This window comes from Haliaeetus leucocephalus, unplaced genomic scaffold, assembly GCF_000737465.1.
Source record: "Haliaeetus leucocephalus isolate CR32 unplaced genomic scaffold, Haliaeetus_leucocephalus-4.0 Scaffold473, whole genome shotgun sequence".
Classification (NCBI taxonomy): domain Eukaryota; kingdom Metazoa; phylum Chordata; class Aves; order Accipitriformes; family Accipitridae; genus Haliaeetus; species Haliaeetus leucocephalus.
Window position 1 is genome coordinate 3,259,717 of NW_010972909.1, and position 22,165 is coordinate 3,281,881.

Below are 22,165 nucleotides of genomic sequence, written 5' to 3' on the forward strand. Positions count from 1 at the left end.
TCTGGTAAAACCTCTGCATGAAGGCTGGAATCTGTGTGTTCAAACAAAGAGCAACAGAAGTCTTAGGCAGATTAGATTTATACAAATATAAATCTACTGGCATACATATAAACTTGAGCCAAGGTTTATGACAAAAGGCACAATGTTTAGCAAACACTAATGAATGAATGCTGATTTATGACAGACTTGAAACTAGGCAAAGGGGATGGAGTTTCAATATTGTGATGTATTTTATACAGCTGGATACTTAGTGAAAGTCTTCCATGTGGATTACCATTCATCTTACCTAGTTATTATGTACTAAAATTCAGCTCTGCCTGTCTGCACCAGAATTTAAAAATACATGCTGTTTTAAAAGCACCCAGTTTACTCTCATCTAGACAGAGCTACACAAGAAAATTCTGGCTGGGGATGCACAATGTGTTTGTGCAAACAAACATCCCTCGCAGGAGGTTCAGCAGCAGGCAGCGCACTCCAGCTGCCTGACCCCCATTCAGGTTTTGTCGGGGAACACTTATTTCACCTGAGAGAGTTTCAAGGCAATTCCTTACTGGGTCTTTGGCATAAAAAATGGAACAGATTGAATGCCATTGTATCGATTTACACGCTCATGCCTCCATTCTGCTGTCTGGTGACTGAACTTTCTCAACGCCCGCTAGCACGCACACTATTGGAACAGCCTTTTTGCTGCCCAGAGAGAGCTCAGTAGCACACACGTTAGTATCAATCACTCATTAAATTTGACTAAAGCAGGGATAAGTTAAGTACTGGATAATAAATAATAAGTATTCCAGAAAAATACCACTACAAGTATTTTTTCAGTAGTGTTACAACATACAGTTGTTGCAAGGAATAAATATTAAATAGTACATCAAAAGCAGAAAAGTTAAACGGAAAATAATACAGAATAAAGTCTAAACAAATGCTATTAGAAATAGGAGTGCTTTTTTTTTTTGGAATAGCATTGCTAATGGCATTGGGTAAGAAGTGCTTTGTTTGGCTGCAAATCTGAAAAAAGAAATTACCTTTATTTAGCAGCTCATCCTTCACAAATGATAGAGATTTCAGCTGAAATAAAATTATGCTCCAGTCAGTTCCTCTCAGAAATGCCAAGATCCTTTAGAACACTGATATTTTTAATGCTGAAATACTGCAGGATATTTCCTATGTTCCACAGAGGCTTACTCTGTATCCTGTGACAAGGAAAATACTAAACAATGGCAGCAGTTGGTGAATCCTTTCCAAAAGACTAATTCCTCTCTTGAGTAGTTCCACTATTACTCAATACACAGTTCCCTGGCAGTACAGTACAATTCCCTGGCGTCTCAGAGGGAAGAATGTGGCACTTTATATTTTATATTAGATAGCATGTATATTTTAAATATCCCCTGATTCGGTTCCAGTTCACATTTTAGATTAATAAGGCTGAAAGGTATTCAATTTTTCCTTTGTTTTTTTCCCTCTATGTGGTCCTTAGAGCAATCAGGTTGGTGTTACTGTCTGGTTCTCATGTATTATCCAGTGTCTCTGTGTTGAATCAAGAGAAGGTTTGCCTAAAACAAACACAAAACCACTGCAGTCTTCCTTTAGGCACTGTACTGGTGCTTAAGGGTTTTTTCCTCCTCTGCTGCAGATTTTTTGTGTGATCTGGGGTTAGACCCACAAAGAAATTCAGGCTATATTTCACGTATATGTCAACCAGGTTTCCTGCCAAGAAAAGCATTTGTCATTCTGATTCCTAGTCACTGGTACTTCTGTTACCCCAGCTTTGCCGTGTCTTGTGACCTTACCAGTCTGGAGACCCATCCAGCCTACCACACGAAGCCACTGAGTGGTTCACGGAGGAAAAACAAGTGGCCGTGGTTTTCTAAGTAAATCTAAGCAGCGTTAAATAGTTGAAGTGAATCTAAAGTGTAAGCAGGCTTCAGGCTTAGCACACAGAGCAGGCTTGCACCAGCCCTGTACACATCCCTTGCCAGTCAGGAAGCATGAGCCGAGTTCCACGCAAAACAGAAAGAGAGCTACTTCTGTCTAGTTATCTCTGGCTTTGCTTTTCCCCATCTTTGTAGCAATAGCTGCTCCTGACTCCCTGTGTTTCCTTGCTTTTGCTATGCTGGAAAAGTCAGAGGGCTATAGAAACGTATGCCCAGGCAGAGAAAGGGTCAGAAGCTTAGGTTTTCCATATCATGGTTGAATGGTCTATTACAATGTGGCTGCTGTATAAAAGAGCTTCTTCCATTTCCAAGTCTTTCTAAAAGAAAAGAGTGATCTCTCTTCAGCCTTGGAAATAATTCAGGCATTAACTACAAGAAAATAATTCAGGCACCCAGCACAGGAAAAAGTGTCTAGACTGAATCCCAAGCAGAAATGGCCATCTCAACTCTAGAGTGAGAGACAGCCCTTATTGACGCTCTCTGATGCCTTCCCGCTCCATTTGTTGGCACTTAAGAATCCTTTTCCTTGAGATAAATTTGTCTCTCAGGCACTGTAAAGAGAGACCTGAACTATCTAAAACAGCTTGAAGATTTTGCTCCAGAAGCCAAACTCTAAAAGCCAGGTATTGAAAAGCTGAGCATAGTTACCCTTGCCTTTCTCTCTATGTAAACATCTTGTTCTTCAGGGTATGTTCTTTTATCACACACTCGTTTAATATCTACCACGATGCAAACTTGTTTTTGTCTTGTTTCACGCTTCAGCGTGTTCTTGAATAGTGATAGATGGCATTTCATATTTGTTTCAAAGATCATGCAAGTCTTTTATGGCTCTTAACTACAGATTTTGACTTTGTAGCTCTAGCACTAGAGTTCCATTTTTAACTCTGGAAAACACATTTCTTACTCTCTTAAGATCAACAAAGATGATTGCTGGTAAAACAGCAAGACCTTTTCTTTGATTCCAGTATAATAATATGTGTTCTTGATCTTAGCATAAAACAGTATAGCTGTGCACTGGGAGACAGATGAAATTACCTCTACAAACACGGAACAAAAAGGTAGTCCTCGCCTTGGTGCATTTGCAGTGTAAGTACTATATAAGCACACCATACAGACTGACCGATTAGCATAGTAAAAAAACAAGGGAACTGCCCTGTCAGCATGCTCTGACTTAACGCAATTGCCCAGTCCTAAGCCTGGATAAAGCACAGATAGCTGACAATCAGCCTAGTAAAAACAATTGGTTAAGGAAACAGATTTAGGCTTTTTGCAAAAGTGGCCATTCAACAAAGAGTACTGCTGACCCCTTGTGCGTGTGACAGCTCCTAATGAAAGCTACAGAAGTCGGTGCTCTCGAAAGTTTGCTGGCAGGAGGAAAATACTTATTAGTACATGATAGAACTGCTCCAGTCTATTAAAAACCTCACGGACTGTGAGGAAGACGGACTTGAAATCCTTGGCAGAGTGGCAGGTGCAGGCACATAGGGAGCAGGAAGGCACATAAGGCAACAGAAGAAATATGCCATCTATCCAGGCTGCTGTGTCAACACTCTGAGGGAACAGAACTTATTGTAACTGACTACATGGAAAAAATCACTCCCCAATTAGGAGCTAACTTACAGATACATGAAGCATGCAAGACTCCAAAACAGATGTCTAAAGATGGCAATCATACCACCGTGTTGGCAGTCATACTGTATTCCAACAGGGGAGCTTAATGGCCACGACAAACACGAGCTCTCTGTTTACCTCTGGAGTGTGAATGATTACAGTTTCTTGAAATGTCTGCCTATGGGAATTAAAGTACAAGAAGGAAATGTGGGTTGGACTCCTCCCGAAGTGGTAAGACACTTGTTGTACGTGATGATCCTTTCAAGGCTGAACCTGAGGCAGAGAAAAAGACAGCCAGTGCTCAAACTCAAGCTTCGGCTACGTGTGACAAACTCGAAAAGCCAAATGATGCAGTGGTTCATCAAGAACAGAAGGAAGGAAAGTGGAATTTGAAAATTAGTTTAATCTTGAGGGAGAATGAAAGAGGAACATAAAACCATTAGTAGGAAAGAGAAAACAAGAGGTGATAGTGACCTAGCTAGGGACTGAGGCTGCTGAAGAGAACTCTTTGGAACTGGTTGACATTCTATATAAAAGGGTTTCAAAATAGGAAATGGGCCTTTTGAAAGCAAGATGATGAAAATGTTTTGAAGTGAGGTGGAAAACAAAAATGCACAGAAATCTACCTCACCTCAACAAATGCTTTTATAAAAGTCGGTAGACGAGAACACCTGTAACTCTGAGATTGACATTCATGTCATCTGTATGAGCTAGAGTTAAGAAGCTGAAGATCAAATCAGTGAGAGAGGATCATTTCACAGAGGAAATGCTAAAAAGCAAACAACCCTGTGTTCCTTAAAAAAAAAAAAAAAAGAGAGAGAAAAGAAACAGTCTAGTACCACTCTGAAGAGTTTTAATAGTTGGGGGAAATGATCCCTTCTGAGTAGTGGAAATAGGGAGTTGCCTGAAAACTAAGCAATCTGCAGTAGCTGGAGATGAGTCACATTACTGCTAAAGGGAAAGATTTTCTATGATCTGCAGTACACGAAGTGAAGGAAATATCTTTATAAACATAAAAAATATATTTTTAAAGTCTTTCTATTAAGCATCATCATATAGGAATACACAGGATGGCAAACTTCCTCGTCTGTTTCAGCAGGTGTTTGTTTTTTTAAAGAGAGTGTCATTACATTTCAAGAATATAAGGAGGCAAGCAGCAGAACAGTCACTTTTTCCACGCCCAGTTGTTAATTTGCTCCTTCCTTGTTTATGTTGCACAAACTCGGGGCCCTGGTGCGTAGATCGCTCTTACGAATAACATAGACGTCCTATTCCAGGAACTTTGCTGAAATAGAAAAGCAAGAGGAGCAGAACAGGTTATGTAGTGTCTTTATACGCCGAACGAGGGGCTGAGGCACCGAAGGAAGGTCGTAGCAGAACTGTACTTGCCGTTCCTCAACCCCACTGCTGCACTAGACGTACACCGTGATCCTTTTTGTTGGTTTTCTTGGTGAACACCAGCGTGTCAGGACGCCGCGGCACCGGGCCCAGCGCAGCGCTCCCCCCTCCTCTCCGGCCATGCACCGATACACGTACACGCACCATATTTGTGTTTTTTGTTGTTTTTTTTTTTTTTCCTGCGTGTGCCGTTCGAGAACATTCCCCCTCTCCATGAGGAGAACATTTACGGCAAGAGCTTAGAGCCATCCCGGCCCAGCTCAGAGCTGGGGACGGGGGGGGCGATCGCATCGCTGCCCGGAGCGGGACACTCGCCCTTCGGATCGCCTCCCTCACAGGCACAGGAGCTTAAAAATGACCTTAAAAATGTCCCCCCTCCCCTCGCAGGGACCGGCCGGCTGCCCTGTGGCGCCGATATACCCCCCGCTCCCTGCAGGGGGGGAGGCCCGGCCGTCGCCTGAGCGCTCAACATTGCCTTTTTAGGGCTTTTTTTTTGTTCTTTCCTCTCTGTGGGTTTGGTTTGGGGGGGTATTTATTTATTTCTTTTCCCCTTCTTCTCTCCTTGCAGCGACAGAGCCGCGGCAGCGCCTTCCTCCCTGCCTCCCTCACGGCCCGGCAGCCGGGGCGGAGGACGAAGAGGAGGAGGAAGAGGAGGAGGAGGAGGAGGAGGAGGAGGAGGAGGGGCCCGCGGCCGGGCTGAAGCGCGGCCAGGGGAGGGGGTGAGCCATGTCCCTGGCGGAGCAGCGGCGGCGGCGGGAGGAAGAGGAGGAGGAGGAGGGGGAAGAGGAAGAAGGGGCCGTGGGGAAGGAGGAGGTGGTGCAGATCCGGCTGGGGGACAAGCGGTACGCGGTGTGTAAGAGGAAGCTGATCGAGCAGAGCGACTATTTCCGAGCCCTCTACCGCTCGGGCATGCGGGAGGCAGAGCAGGGCCGGGAGGAGCAGCTGCTGCGCGGGGGGCTGAGCGCTCCGGGGCTGGAGCTGGTGCTGGACTTCATCAACACCTCCCGCCTGGCCAGGCTGGGGGAGGAGGAGGAGGAGGAGGGGGACGATGAGGAGCAGCCCCCCTTGCTGGAGGAGCTGGTGGAGGCTGCTTCCTACCTGCAGGTCACCCCCTTGCTCCGCCTGCTGCTCTCCCGGGTGAGGCTGGGCAACTGCTTCGAGCTGCACCGCCTGGCCCAGGTCTACGGTCTGCAGGACCTGCACGACGCCTGCCTGGACTTCATGGCCGCCCGGTACCATCAGGTGCTGCGGAGGCCCGACGCCCGGCCGCACCTCCTCCTGCCCCACGCTCTGCGGCAGCACCTGAAGGAGAGGCGGATGAGGGGCAACGCCGCCCTCGTCGCCATCGGGGACTTCGTGGGCACCTCCTCCTCCTCCTCCTCCCCGGGCCTGCCGCCGGCCCGTCACCCTCAGGGGGAAGCCCCCTGGTCGATGCTGAGGTACGACGAGGAAGCGCAGAGGTGGCTGCCCCTGGCCAACAACCTGCCCCCCGACCTGGTGAACGTCCGAGGCTACGGGTCGGCGATGCTGGACAACTACCTCTTCATCGTCGGGGGCTACAGGATCACCAGCCAGGAGATTTCGGCCGCCCATTGTTACAACCCTTGCCTAAACGAATGGAGTCAGCTGGCTTCGATGAACCAGAAGAGGTAACCCTCGCTCCCCGCAATACACGCGTGTCCGTCTGTGTTGTCCACGTAGACCCCGTCGGGTCCCCTGGCGGTGACCGGACTCGGCGTTACGAGGAGTGATTCAGACCCGCCTCCGTGCCGTCAGTCGCCCGCGTCTCTCGCATCGTGCGCCGGGAAGGACGGCGGTGCTTGGCGATGGCTTGGCGGCGCCCTGCCGGACGGGCCTGGCAAACCTGCTCTTTGCCGGCGAGAGTCGTCCCGCCGCGGCGCGACGCTGCTGCCTCTCTGTCTGGCGCGGGGGCCCCCTCTGCGTGGCGCGGGGAGCTGCCGTGGGAAGGGAAGGGAAGGGTAGGGTGAGGGGGACGGGACTTTGTTGCGTAAACGCCGGTGGTTAAGGGCTCAGCTGTGGGAGGACGCGAGCTCGGCGTCGGCAGAGGAGGACCGTGCTATGGCCCTCCGCCACGTGTGGTCGCTCACCTCGGTGTGAAGTGACGGCGGGATCCCGCTTTTCCTTTAAATCGTGGTATGCAAGGAGCTGGCCTCCCCAAATAGCTATCTCGCTGGTAGCAGAAATTCTCTTTGAAATAACAAAGATTTAAAAAAAAAAAAAAAAAGATAAAATTCTTCTACTTTCTTTGTGGTGCACTTTAACTCCGGTACTGTAAGCAACAAGTTTTTCTGCTCTTAGTGGGGGTGTACGCTCTATCAGAGCTGGAGATGGCTGAAAAAAATTAGTGATTTGGTTGGACCAGTTTTTCATTGGTTTGTCCTTTCATAAAAATCCGAATGTTTTGTATGCCTGCATTTCAGTGAAATATTCAGCAGAAAAATGTCAGGAAGATTGTGAGAAATTTCTCACTTTATGAGAATATTGGGTCTGGGAATCATTCATCATTTTGACCATTTTGCTTTTTTCCTTTATCCTTTTGAACTGTTTATTTGACATTGATGTTTAAGTTAGTATTCAGAAACACTTGCATAATTTACATTTGAAAGAATAATTGAGAGCTAGCCTTGAGGGGGACCACAGAAGAGAGGCCATCTCCCTGGCTAAGGTTGTGGCTGCTCTACCTTAATCATGCTGTGGAGTTATCAAAACAAAGCCTTTCACTTCACTGAAACAAAATGTTTCTGTTATCCAACATGAACTTCCTCATTGTTTCCATTTTAGAAAAAGCTTTAAATTTTTACCTTCTCTGTCTGAAGAAGAACAAGTAGGAAGAGCAAAATTCACTGTAGAATGGAAATTCTCTTCTCCATCTGGTAAACTCAAAGAGCTTGCAGAGACCTACACCATTGGCATAAATGCTTTGTATCTGGGTAGTAAAACTGCAGTCTCTATTTAGCTCTTGCTCCCTAAAACCCCTCAAAACAGGGGTTTGACCTAAAATTAGTTCTTCCCCATTTCACTTTTTTTTCCACTTCTTGTATTGTTGTGAGAATTTCACTGAAATTATTACCTCCATAATCAGTCATCGGAATTGATCAGGAACAATTTTTTTCAGTATTTTTGGCTTCTTGGAACGGTGATGTGCAAAACTTCATCTGTAAAATGAGTGTTTAGCTTTTAAACACTGCAAACACCTTTTCCTACAGATATATTCCTTAGAGACTGAGGCTATAAGCAGTCTTCACCGAGCACCTGTGAGAACTGAGATGTTTTAGCTGGCCTCTCTTCGGCAGTCTTGCCTACGTGAGTGCAACTGAGAGCACATTGACCTTGGTAGAAAAGGATGATAGGGTCAGCCCACACAGCATCTCCTATGGAAGTTAACTTAAACATAGAAGTCCCATGTTGATCAAGTTACGAGGTTTTGGCCTAGGTTTGTAGATGTGTATGGCAAGAGAGATGTTACTGCGTGTGATGATTCTGCAGCATGGCGAATAACGGCTTTTTAAAAAATGTTTTTTTAAGGCCTTTTTTTTACCTTATGACCTGGCTGTTCAAACTCTAGATCAGCCTTCCCCAGTCCCCTACCCCCCTTTCCCTTTTTTCTAGGATATATAATCATTATATCTGAAATAAACATGTGGATATTTTATGCTTATATTGCTATTTTCTTCTGCACTGCCATACCAACTTAATCTTGAGGCCCATCACAGGTGACAGCAAGGTATTCCTTAGCACAGAATTTTACATTGGCCATTTACTGCAGAAAAGTATCATGCGAATGGATATTTTTGGAATAGTCTCTATTCTTACATTTCATGGTAGTTATTGCAGGCCAAAAAGAACCCAGAATTAACGTCTTCCCCTAGACTGCAAGGTAGCAGCAAGTGAGTATGTTGCTCTCTGAATGATAATCAGGGGAAGTTTTCTTCATGGAAATTCTGCTGACCCCTTCACAAAACATGTTTTTGACTAACATCTTCACGGACTCTCAACTCTGAAGTTATTAATTATTACTTTTTCTATCTGACATAACATTTCAGCTCTCTGATACCTGCTTGACATTTTGTGGCTAGAACACAGGAAGGGGTGGCCTGTGCCGTAGGAACCAAGGGCAGGGAGATTTTTAGGATCAGGATTTTGCATTCAACACGAACAGCATTGATGCCTGTCTGCTGCCCAGATGTGCTGCAGTTAGATCTGCAGTTTGCTCAGCATTGTATTTTTAGTTTGTTATGCTGTAGTAAAATAAGCAGGGCAGTTGCCCAGCGTGCTGCTCAGGAATTACAGTCATGTGAGTGACTGTCTGCCAAATTAATTTATATCAGCTGATATAATTACATCCCATGGGTGAATTTTTTACATACCTTGAGGGAGGGTTCTAGCTCCCGTTGAAGTTGGTTTGACTTCAGACAACAGAGTATCTGGATTTGGCCTATATGAATGGATGCATATGTTGGCCTCAAGGGAAGGCTGAGAAGTTACGGGAATAATTGTGCTGATTTGCTATTAATACAAGAAGTTCTCTGCCCTCTAACAAACCTTGTAAATTCTATTATATTTTTATCTTTAATTATTTCCATCATTGTAATATAGAATCCCAGGATGCTGGGATTCTCTACACATGCATAGATGAAATAGTCCCAGTTTACTTTTAAGTAGAAGACAAAAGCCATCAGATGTATATTGAATACTTAGCAGTCATTCTGGTTTAGGTTATAGCTGTTAGCTTTCTTTCTAGACGTAGAGGTCTTATTACTGTAGTTTCAAATTTGTTCACAATAGGTAACTCCTGTATATTATTCTTGTGATGCCCACATAAGCTTGATAAAGTGTTTTTTCCTATTTATGCATACACAAGGGAGGTAAAATAATTTACTCGGGCTCATATAGGAAGCCTGTGACTGAGCCTGGAGTTTCTCATCATCTGAGGCTTAAGTCTAGTGCTGGTCACAAATAGTCCAAAATAGATCACAGTTTCTAGATCTTTTCGTTCTAGATATATTGCTGTACTTGGAATAGTGTCTTCAGAGAATGACTTGGACTTTTTCATGGAAGAAACTTCATGTAAAGGTTGCCCAAGACCACTTGAGGTCTTTGGGGACAAGAAGGTAACAAAGTGCATTGGGAACTGTTCAAGTAAGGCCCTTGAATACTTTGCCATACTTTTCTTTAAATTGATGCTGTCAGTTGAAATTTGCTATTTAAAAGTAATATACTCACAGGATTTCTACTGCATGTGCCAGCTACAGCTGTATATTCCACTTTTATTTTCCTTCAGAACCTCCTACTCATGGCAGGTAAATCTTCCAGGCTTGGAAGACCCTTGTAAGCCCCTGGCTGGGATTATACACATGCACGTGGAACATGGGTTTTGTGAGCAATCTGTGCTTGAATTGCTGCCACTCTGAGGACTCTTACAGGAATATAGGAGAGGATGCTCCTGGGGAATGGTAGTAGTTTATGAGACCTTCTCTCCACATTTTTAAATATTTTTTTTCACTCAAAATTCCTCTGTGTTGAGAGAAAATAGACTTTTCAGAAATGTTTAAGTTAGAAATATTCATGTCATATTTATCACAAATGTCTCACACCCTTCCAAAGCTAAATGTTGGATGCAGTATGCTCTGCAGACTCGTATAAGGAATATAAAAATGTGGTTCATGCAAAAAATGTAAAATGCTTTGGAATTGCCTTCATAACTGTGCTTTCATGATTCTTCATCTCTGTTGTAAATGCTTTAACTCTAGAATAAAGAAGTAATCTGATTTGTGAGAAATTTTAAGGTTAAAGTTGATCATTTGGCAGGAAGGAACCACAGGTTAGTTAGTCCAGGCCTCCTGTTCTACGCCAGGACCAAGCTTACCTTGCGAATACTTGATCCTAAAACTTGATCTTAAAACGTCTAACTTGATCTTAAAACCCTCCAGCAATGTAGATTCCAACCTCCTTCCTCCCAGGTAACTCGTTCCCACATTTAGCCACCCCTCTGATCAGGAAGTCCTCTCTAATAGCTACGCTAACTTTTTCTTGTTGTGTACTGAATGAATGATATCTGCCAGTGAACAAGAAGAATGCTTGCTGTCCTCTTCGTAGCCACCTTCATAGTTAGTGGTCTCCTACAGATATATGTATGGCTGTTAATGCAATCCAGAACGATGTAAGGTTTTTTGCAAGATGTTGAATGTTGTCTTGTATTCAGAAAGCTGGGCACTCTGACCCCTAGATCCTTTGCATTTGTGCATTGTATTTTTCTTCCTTTGTGCATGTAGTGCTTTGGACTTGTCTTTACTGAATGAAAATTGTATTTGGAACTGTGGTAAAACTCCACAGCTCGCTCTTGCTTGTGTTCCTGGGGTTCCTTTCAGAGGAAACAAGGGACATCAGAAGACAGCTCATACCCAGTCCTGTCCCAGCAAGAAGGGTACGCTCCAGGCCTGGCATTTGGAAAGTACTTTTGATCCCCCAAGTTTAGGTAACTCACGGGTGTGAGTGGAGTTTTGTTGCAGTTGAATCTGATGGACTGTTCAGCTCTGTTGTTTCCAAGCTGTAGTCCATGGAACAGTTGTTAGTTGTGGAGAGCTGGCTGGTTGCTCGGTGTTTGCTTTCCTTGTTTCCAGCTGCTCCAACACATTAAAAGAGTGTAAAAATACACTAAATATTTCCTAATGTTCACTCTCCATAAAAACACCTGCTGTTATTGGCATGGAAAGGTGAATGGGAGAAGTTTTTCATAACATATTGAGCCATTGTCCCAACTTTCATATAAAGTATGCTGATGGATACAGCTGCTTTTGAGTAAAATGAATCTTACAGTTAATGTGTTCCATGAATCTGAGATACTTCCACAGAATGTCATCCATTTTAACAAGTGTTGGAAGTGGGTAAATGACTGACACAAATGTACGTGGCCACCTTCTAGAATGACTGAAGTTGAAAGATGTGCTGTACATCTTTCACCGGATAGTTTTCCCTGTGCTGCAAGAAACAATTCAGTGATATGAAGGCCATCAAGCAAAAACTGGATAAATTACCTCCATTTAGATAAAATAGTAAGAGGCTACAATTACAGGCTAACTAGAGAAGCACGTGTGAATTAGGAAACCTGAATCCTTTAATGTTCAGACACTATACAGTTGTTTAGTTAATTCATGTGCTCTCTGGCAGAACTTTTAGCATGTTTAAAAAGTGGCTAGAAGACCTTAGAACAGGGAAACGCTATCTGTGTGTGTGTGAACTCATTTTATAAGCCAAAAATCCTGTGCCACCTCCATCATGGGCACAGAGTTACTTGCTTGGAAGATGCATTTACATTTTGGGGTTTTGTCCCTTTGTTAATTTGTGGATTTATGTGGAACCATAACCTTTAGAGCAGGTACATTGCTTTGAAAATCATAATGTTTTGCAAGTAATTATCCTCATTTCATACGCGCTATTGATTGCCATGTTATTCTGGATTCTCTAAGATGGAAAACATAATTGCTGTAGAGAGGAGATGAACAGAGTGACCTAATCGTAAATGTCAGCAAAAAATGAATAAAAAGCAATTAATTCCTTCAAAGGAGCATTTTAGTTTCCAGAGCTATATCAGAATGACAAGAACAAAATGATTCCATCTGGAAACAAATTCTTTTTCCAAATATATTTAATAAAAAGAAATTGCAGGGCAGTCTGCTGCTAAGCAGGGTTCATTTTGTCCAGACAAAACCCTGCAAAACTACTTAGCGGTAAGTTTTGAATCTTGGATTCATGCAGACTGAAACTCACTTTACTGCTCTGCAGGCCAACGCAAGTCTAAAGCATCAGTTCGGTTTTACAGACGTAACGCAGTTCCCCATTTGGCTTTGTGCTGAGCTGGTGCACTCCAGTGACGTTCACACATCTAGTTAATTGGGATACTGCATGGTAAAATCTCAATTTGGCTTAGTAGTAGAGAAGGAACAACCTTTCTAGGCAATGAGACTGTTTCTGAGGAGAGGAAGAGCTCATCTTTTATTAGACCAGCTTCCATAGCTGGAAGGAATAGCTGAGCATCAAGCCCTCTATCTTCAAGTTCTCCAATTTCTTCCTACAGACTTGTACCTTTAAAATCCATAGACCATATGTTTCTGCCTGTATTATCTTAAAAGTGTAAGACAGAAGGTTTCTTGTGCTTCAGTAATTATAAAGTTGCCCTTTGCCATGCGTGAAATATAGCAAGCAGCATAATGGAATAGAATAAAAAATAATAAAATAGGGCATTGCCTGTGGAGTGTGATGGATTTTGTTCAGCTATGGGCGGAGCATTAATTTACAGATATATCTTGCTTCAGTGGGATGGAGGATGTATTTAGTAGTTTAATGTTGAATAAGTTATAGGAGATTCTCTCTTCCTTCTTTTGCAGAACATGATTCAATGTTTACTGCTTTAAATTTCTATTTATTAGGGTTATTAAAGAGTTCCTATATTACAGACTAAGACAAGTATAGATTCTTAGGCATTCATCAAGTCTTGTTTGAAATTTCTGCAATTTTAACTAAAATAATGTCCTTGACTCTGTATATATATAATACGTTTTTCTCTACTAAAGGTACCTTACTAAAAGCCTAGTAAAAATAAGATGTCTACTGAACACATTAGTTAACTAAACACTTAAAGCTCAAACTGTGACAGATTGAAATCCAAAATAAAATATTCATCAGTCTCAGCATCAACATCATTAACATCTAGAATGTCACTGGTTACTGTCCTAAGTAATTACAGTATAATTACAGAATTTTGGCCTTGCACAGAAGAGTTCAGATGCTGTAATACATGAAGTGATGGTACAAGTTGTAAGTGATGATGAGTTTGTTGGAGCCTGGATAGGAAGAACTAACTTTCCTATATTTTTCTGTACATCTATGCAACCCATTTCAATGCTGCAATCTTTTCTTTCAGGTCCAATTTTAAGCTTTTGGCTGTAAATGGAAAGCTCTATGCCGTCGGCGGTCAATCCCTTTCCAACGTGGAGTGCTATAACCCAGAAAATGACTGGTGGAATTTTGTGGCATCCATGCCAAACCCTCTTGCAGAATTCTCAGCTTGCGAATGCAAGGGCAAGATCTACGTTATTGGAGGATACACTACACGAGGTAGAAACCTTGCTTTACTTTTTTCTTTTAACCTGATTGCTTCTAAGGCCCAGATAATTTTGTCTCTTTTTTTCAGGAAATCTTTTGAACTGATGTAGAAAGCAGCATAATACTCACTAAAACATGTGGAAATAAATCACTGGTAGAAAATAATTGACAAATGAAACAAAAAAATTAGCTCTGTCATAGAGGAATCATATTTTTTTTTTTTTCAGAGGGGACAGACTGATGGGTACTTCAGCACCCAGCTTAGCCCTCCTTTTTTTAGATTTTTATCACACAGTAGAAAGAGAGGTCTCAACAGATACACTTTGTTTACTTTTTAAATACCTGTTTTAGACTGTCAGAATGAGAAATATGAAGAAAGTATCTGCCTGCATTAGTACTTCTCATATATTAATAGATGTCATGGTCCTTTCACTATAGCATTTCAGTGTTTCACAGGCAAGTTCAAGCTGTAGGTATGATTTTCAGTGCTGAAATAACTTAATTGAATAATTAATCAAAAGCTTAAGGAGGAACCAACGTTTTGAACTTACTTCCTTTCTATACCCTGTTTTTTGATGATACTGTACAGAGGGAAGGATTTGAAGTTGCATTCTCTCCTGACAATTACTTTATCCCATGGAAAAGCAAGCCACTTATATAAAGCTCCCATTTGTTCCTTAAGCACATAGTGCCATTCTCTGGGAGGAATATCATTTTCTCAGAGTTTTAAAAGTCAGGTTTTTTTCACGTCAGATGTTCAGTATTTACCAGGATTTCCTAAATTTAAATTCCTATCTCTAAGGCCTTTGCCCACTTCATTTGACCACAGTAGTTTTAATTTTTTTTTTCCAAATGGAGAATAAAATTAGAATAGGGATCAGCTTTTACGGAGTACTGCAAGCAAAGCTAAACTGACATTAGAACAAACTGTCTCTTCTAGAGTCTGAGCAGATTTTAGCTCTGAATCATTATAAGGTTTGTAAAAGACACACTTCCACCCCTCATGGTCCTTGTGGTAACGATAACCTTCAAAAGCATTTTGTCAAGTCCATTCTGACCACCCAGAACCTGGTGGCTTCACCATGGAAGACAAGACATCGGCATGCCTGTGTCCGTATGGAGGGCCACACTGTGGGGTGCTCCGTAGTCCCAGTCCTCTGGTCATCCCCACTAAAGGACCTGTTGGGGTGCACTGTGCTCCCTGATGTGCGGCACTGGGACTGAAGGATGTCTGGCACGCGACACTTGCCGTGCTGAAAAGTCAGACCCAAGGGGAAACATCATTTGAGACAAGAGAGCAGAGAACAAAGAGGAGGGACTGAAACGGAGTGATGGGAAGACTTGTCTCTAGAGACTGGAGTTAGGTTTTGTCGTTCTTATCTAGCAAAAGAGAAAGAAGAGGTAAGAAGAAAAACCTCTGGTTTGGTTAATAGCGCTACAAAATTACAGGAGTACCAGCTTTTCTCTGACATCCCCTGCGCTTTGCAAGTTCCTTTTCTGGCACTTGTGCTGTTCTTTCTTCAGGCTGCCTGCTCTTGGTGTCATGGATAGGAAGATCTGCATGTTGCTGATGCAGATCCTATTCCCTTAAAATTCATTAACAAAGCGTGTGTGGTCAGGATTGCTGCCCTGTGTCGAGCTCCTTATTCAGTACTTATTACCTCTGGTTTCAGCTGAAGGAGGATAGTCAGTGTGTTACCTCTTGCTTCTTCTTCACCTCGGGGGATTGCCACTGACCTTCAGGCCTCTGTCTGTTCCTAGATCTTTTCCTAAAAGCTGTTTTTAATGGAAACAGGATAGTCAAACAGTAGAAAGTTGTGAGCAGTGAATAAGTAGCACATTTAGGCTTATGTTTAAGTCCAAGACCATTCAGGACAGCAAATGCATGTGCTTGCTATAATTAAAGATCCTTTTGTGAACAAGGGTCTGGAATCAGGTTTTCTGTGACCCCTTGGCTTAGGACAGCTATCCGACTTAGAAACCAGAATTGCTGCAATTACGCTGGTGATTCACTTCCAAGTTATGCAGATGTCGGAGAGTGTCAAGGCCTAACTATCTGAGAGACACTGAGGTTCATTTGCTATTTCACTACATTCACTACATAAAACACATGCAGCAATTAATATGTAAATTTTTACTTTATTTTATTTTACTTTTATTTTATTTTATTTTTAGTTTTTCTGCATATACCTCAGTTTTGGTAGATTTTGTGGGCTATTTTTTTGATCTGTGTAGAGCTTTCTACTGAGACTGCACTTTCCAAAAGGTGGTAGGATCTGGAATTTTCCACTGTAAATTATAATGACACTTCTTGGATAAAGACCCTCCTTCCAGTTCTCAGCTCTCACTTGTGAACATAGATCCTGATAGAAACTCCATGTCAGGCACTATAATGTTCATGTTTTGTATTTGTTTTTGTTTTGTTTCAGTGGACATAAAAGACCCAGGCTCTGACTGAGCAAATGAGGGCCATATCATGATAGACTTCCATTTCATATGCCCCCTCTCAAACCATAGCACTTTTCACTTGGGAAGATTACTGCTATAAATAGACATAGAAACTTAATTGGGATTTTTCCCTCCCACAGTGAGTCAGAGAATGATACATTGCTTGTAGACGAAGATATCTGTATGTAGAGCTTTGATCAGCAATTTCATAGAGTATTGCCATGATATTTTCCCTCTTTTTTTCCTTTATTTAAAGTGGATTAGGTGTTCAAGAAGGCAATGTAAAGTAATAAACAGTGACTGAAAATCATCAGAGTGCAGGCAGATGCTATGGCAGCACCTCCTTAATCATGCTGCTAATGCACTTCATTCATGACAATCCCGTTATATTTATGGCTATTTATACCTGTTCCTTAAATAATTTATCAGTATGTCACCATGTGCTGCTCCACTTGGGAGCTCATCTGGAGATCGTCATGCAGGATAGACTTGTAATACGGAGCAGATTTTATTAAATGACCAGGCTGGAGTCTGCAACTTGTTGCCGCTTGTCACTTGAGTTCAGATTTAAGCTCAGGTCTCCAGAGACTGAAGCTGAATTTACTAGCTAATGAGTCTTGTGCATTCTGTGTTAATTTAGTGAAGCCTTGGACACAGCCAGGGTCTTCACTGCACCATAAATCAGGGTGGTATTGTAACAATTTCGTAGAATAACAGTACTGCAAACACATGCCTCCACTGAGTTGTAACCGAAGTATAGATATATGGCTTCAGCTTTTTTCCGTGCCTCTGTCTGATGCTGGAGCACCGAGTTCCTGGTTCTTAAATGATTTTGACAATGAGAGTTTCTCTCTTTATAAAGTACTGAACATGTGCCCTTAGGTCATCCATGCCACTTGCCAAAATGTAACTAGCTTTATGAATTTTATTCAATTGATTTATAGAATAAAATGCAAAGTATCAAAGTTAAGCTTGGATGATAAATCATCACCTGACAGCCATTAATGAAGCGTACTGTCTTCATGATAATTTGATTCATCTGTGATCAGTGGAGAGCAGAATATTGCTTCATTTCCCTTTTCATAAAAAATTCTTACATATCAATCATAGACAAAATTAAAAGCAGAAGTTAAAAGGATTATTCTGCTAAAATCTGCATCCCCAGACCATTTACATCATGTAATGTGCCAGAAGTAGCTTAATTTTTCCCTCTGCAAAGGAACAGAACATTCAAACTTTATCGTCAAGGGCACAGAGTTGCAGTTCTCAATAATCAGTATTTCTTCCCTGGTCTGCTATGCTTTTGCACTGTAATACATTAGCAATCTGTAATAATGGTTGATACAGTTTGTAGGGAGGAAGAATCCTCCTCCATGAATACCTTCTAATATATTTATTTATTTGTAAATATCTCTCCTCTGTTTCAGATAGGAATATGAACATTTTGCAGTACTGTCCCACTTCTGATTCCTGGACCAACTTTGAACTTTGTGATGTTCATGTTCGCAAACAACAGATGCTATCTGTTGAAGAAACTATATATCTGGTAGGGGGTTGTATTCATGAACTTGGACCAAACCAAAAATCCAGCCAAAGTGAGGATGTGTTAACTGTGCAGTCTTACAACATTGCTACCAAAGAATGGCTCTACCTCAAAGAGAACACATCAAAATCGGGTCTTAACTTGACTTGCACTCTCCACAACGATGGAGTCTATATATTGAGTAGGGATATTACTCTATCTACAAGCTTGGAGCACCGTGTTTTTCTTAAGTATAATATATTTACGGACAGTTGGGAGTCACTAAGACGCTTTCCAGCCTTTGGACAAAACATGCTGATCTGTTCTATGTATTTGCCTGATGTGCAACAAGTGTAACAGCATCAGGTTTTTCTTTTCAGCTCATTAATCATTCTTGGAAGAAATATTGCTCCCTCTAATAATTCCATTTTCAGAATGTAATGTGTTTGCATAACAGACATAAAATACTGATTCTGTTCTTTAAAAAAGTTGCAAAATCCAATATTAAGAGAAATGCTTCCAGAAACATTTTTAAGATTTCAGTTTAAAAATTTTATTGTTTTGGATTAAAATTTCACCAGGTATTGTTTGCAACTGAAACATAAAATTATTGTGTTGGTAACTGATAAAGGAATTCCAAAGGCAAAACTGATCAGTGTAGTTTTATTCTCCATCTTAATAGACAGTGTAGAAGATGAGCAAGAAGTATACATGGTGAAAGGGGAAATAATTCAATAAAGTAAATAATAAGTATGATAAAAATTACAAAGGGAATTATTTCTTTTAAAATGCAGTTTTTACTCAAACTACGTCCTGTCAAATGCACAATGTTTAAAATTGTTTATACTATCACATCTCTATATCTTCTACAGTAAAAAGTGAGATTCTCAAAGGTGCTGGCAATTGGGGTACCATCAAGAAATAAGAATTTCCCCTGTATTATTTGTAATGAAATGCTTTGCCAGGGACTGGGAGGAATTGCCTAGAGGCTTACGGTTGCTGATTGGATACTAGATGCTCCTTTAGTGGAAGTTGGCAGCATTTATTGCTACCATTAAGATAGAGGTAAAAAGGCTCTAAATTCAAATTGAGAAGTTTGGTCATCTTCAGAAAGATAAGTTTTAGTTACCTTGTTGTATTCTGTAGTACTGAGTGTTAAAGATCAAATTATAGTTGGCAACAAGCTGCATATTAGGAAAATGTGCATGAGCACATGCAATGGTGATTCTGCACCAGGCACATCCTGCTTGATAACAGTCATCCAGGACATCCATCACTTGGAACGGAAGGGTCGATTTGTGTAAATGACTTCCTGCCAACACCACCCAAAGCAGCTGCACATGGATGCTGGCTCTTTCTTGTGTTACCAGGAGCTTGATGGAGATTACCTCAAATTTGCCACCCACAGTTGTTAGTCTCTACCAAGAGCACTGTAAGATGGTCACCATGAATACTTCTTTGTATTCCAAGGACCTTCTCCCTAGTTCATGCCTATTGCCTGAGAGAATTATAGTCATGATTGGCCCCTTTTCTTTTTGTAGATGACAAGTTCATAAGTGTCTTCTCAAGGCACCTGCCCGGGTATGGAATGTGTGTCCTCGCAACAAGAAACAGAGAAGGTCTTGGTCACCATGGGCAGGTTTCACTGCGTCTGCCTTTAGGGAAGAGATAACCAGATTAGACATGTGCTGAATACGTTGCAGGGATGCTGGTTCTGCACCAGCTGTTTCTCCACATGAGAAGACAAGAGATTTAATTCGCCTAAACAGGTTCCTAATATGTGGAGATGATTGGTTTTTTTTCTTCATTGAAACTCAGGAATCTGAATCTTCTTTTGAAGATAGGTGCCTGCTGTAGAGAGGAGGAGGAGGCAGCAATGATTCCCTCAAGGTCCTTTTAACTCCCTGCTTTTCCATGGTTTGAATGAAGTCAGTGCTGACTAAAAGAGCTCTCAGACTTGAAGTGCCTTGCCAATTACCACTCATGCATTCAGTGCTTAGGTGCATAATTTGGTGCTTCCGATCACGCATAGCAACCCAAACAGAAAATCCCAGGAAACCTGTCCAGAATGAGGGCATTTGGGTTTGAACACTTTTAGGACACAGGCAGACATGAAGCGAGGTATTTTGGATGTCCCAAGAGTTACCTTTTGGGTGGAATTTTTGCAGCCTGGAAGAGTATGTTATGCTTCAGCCCAAACTAGTGTCTACCATTCAGCTGTATGCATGAATTTAATTAGTTAAGTCCATGTCTATGTGTTAGTGTTTATTCCTTTGAAAACACCATGCGTTGAGCAGCTGCTGTGTTTTGACAGCAGTATCAGACCAAACAATGGCTCTTCTGCGTTGAAGAAATAAGGTGACTTTCATAAGATTCTTCTTTCAAAAGTGTTTTAGAATAAATGTAAGCAGTCTGTGATTGCCTGGTGATAAATTATCTCAGTCACATTATGTTACTTGCTTTCCTTCATTTCTTTTCAGCTCCTGATTCAGTAACCTACAGTCATCCATAAGTCAACTCAGATCATTACTGGTGGAGGGAGTCCCATCTGAGTAGCAGTATTCTCTTGCCTAGCAAATTAACTGTGAAAACCCATCACTCCCAGTTTTGCAGTGTGTGGTATATCTAATCAAGTCCTTTCAAACCCACTCATTTCTTAGTGCAGTCATAATTCCAAAAGCTATGACATCATCTTTTAGGTGTGATTACTCTTTTTCACAAGAGGCCTTTCCACACTGGATTTATCTACATGTTGGTTTCAGCTTCCAGAGATCAAGTGACCACCTTGAAAATCTGGAGAGCCTGCTCAAATGTAGGAGAGAAAGATGGCTCAGACTGTAAATACAGTCAGACACTTTTGTTAATCCATGGTGCAAATTCCTCATATACTGACCTCTAACAGTACCATGATCACAAATCAAAACTGGTGTTGAATTTAGTGGTAGCACCAGACTGTAATAATCTAAATGGACTGTATTACTACAGGCTGACATAAATATATATTTTTTAAACAAAATTCATTACAGAAAAGTATGCAATATGGGTGGCCCCCATACCTCAGGAAGAAACCCAAACACTCTAATGACTGTCTCATGCCCTTTTCGTTTTCTTTCTATCACTTTAATATTTCATATAAGGCACTGTTGGGCAGCTTCTGCCCTTTGCGGCAAGGAAGACTGGTTGAGAGTCACTAACAGAGAATAATTAAAAAGCTGCTGTTTAGCCAATGGAACTGTTGTTCAGTGATTCAGTGTGCTCTCTTTTCTTTGGTGGTGGGAGGAAAATAGGTCATTAAGGTCAAATAAGCTTCTTTTGAATGACAATGACACAAGTGTAGACCAAGGGGCCTTGCAGTCTGATCAACTGGAAATTCCTGTGTTATCCTGAGCGCGCTTCTAACTTACCACGTGGACTTGGAGAGATCACTCCACCTTCTTGCATCTTCATCCACAAGTGTAACACGTGAGTAGGAATGTTCGTCTTGTGGGAACACAAATGGTTTGTCTGGTGTAGTAGTGTAGTATTTGTAAGGCATGTTGAGCATGTGAAGAAGCACATATATTCTCGTTGTAACTGTTTACTTGGTTATTCAAACTGCTTCATGACAAGTGGCAGGATAGAAGGCAGCTAGTAATCTCATTTTGGTCTCTGCTAATTACCTTTATTTTGAACTGATGGCTGTTTCCAGTCTGTTATTTTCTTTCTTTTTTTTTTTTTTTTGGTCACCTAATAGCCTGTAGTTCATCTAAGTTTCTTAGTCTTGGTGTTCTTATGTCTGTATCCAAATTCAGAACTGCTGCTTTCCTGCTGTGTCTGGGTTATCCAGTGCTTACATACCATTATTCATCTTCTCTGTCTCATGGACCGATTCCACTTGATACTGACCAGCAAAAGCTGACTATGGTAGAGGATGATCCCAAATCAAAAGAAAGAAAAATAACTTCCAAAGTCCTGAGGGAGGAGTAAATGGAAAACTCTGGGAACTTAGTCCCTTCTCATAAAACAGAGAAGCGTTTAAGAAGGTTGCTCATATCAAGGCTAAGAAAGGGTATAAGAGTTTCTTCCTTTCCGGGAAAGGTTTGTGGTTTGCAATGTGAAATAAGAGTTGTGTGGGGCTTAACTTTAATCT

At 41.7% G+C, this 22,165-nt stretch overlaps 1 protein-coding gene across 1 annotated transcript; it reads left to right on the forward strand.

The window, feature by feature from the left end:
• Window positions 1-5,669: 5,669 nt before the first annotated feature.
• Window positions 5,670-18,713, forward strand: KLHL42 (kelch-like family member 42). Its single transcript, XM_010575317.1, has 3 exons — window positions 5,670-6,592; window positions 13,885-14,078; window positions 17,942-18,713. Exons 1-3 carry the CDS (start codon window positions 5,670-5,672, stop codon window positions 18,391-18,393), a joined length of 1,569 nt encoding a protein of 522 aa, XP_010573619.1. The 3' UTR covers window positions 18,394-18,713.
• The last annotated feature ends 3,452 nt before the right edge of the window (window positions 18,714-22,165 follow it).

Excerpts from the sequence above, each read along its gene's own strand:
- KLHL42 (XM_010575317.1), top strand. The coding sequence starts at position 5,670 with ATGTCCCTGGCGGAGCAGCGGCGGCGGCGGGAGGAAGAGGAGGAGGAG. Across the intron at positions 6,593-13,884 it reads GCTTCGATGAACCAGAAGAG|GTCCAATTTTAAGCTTTTGG; the intron begins GTAACCCTCGCT and ends CTTTTCTTTCAG. Across the intron at positions 14,079-17,941 it reads TGGAGGATACACTACACGAG|ATAGGAATATGAACATTTTG; the intron begins GTAGAAACCTTG and ends CCTCTGTTTCAG.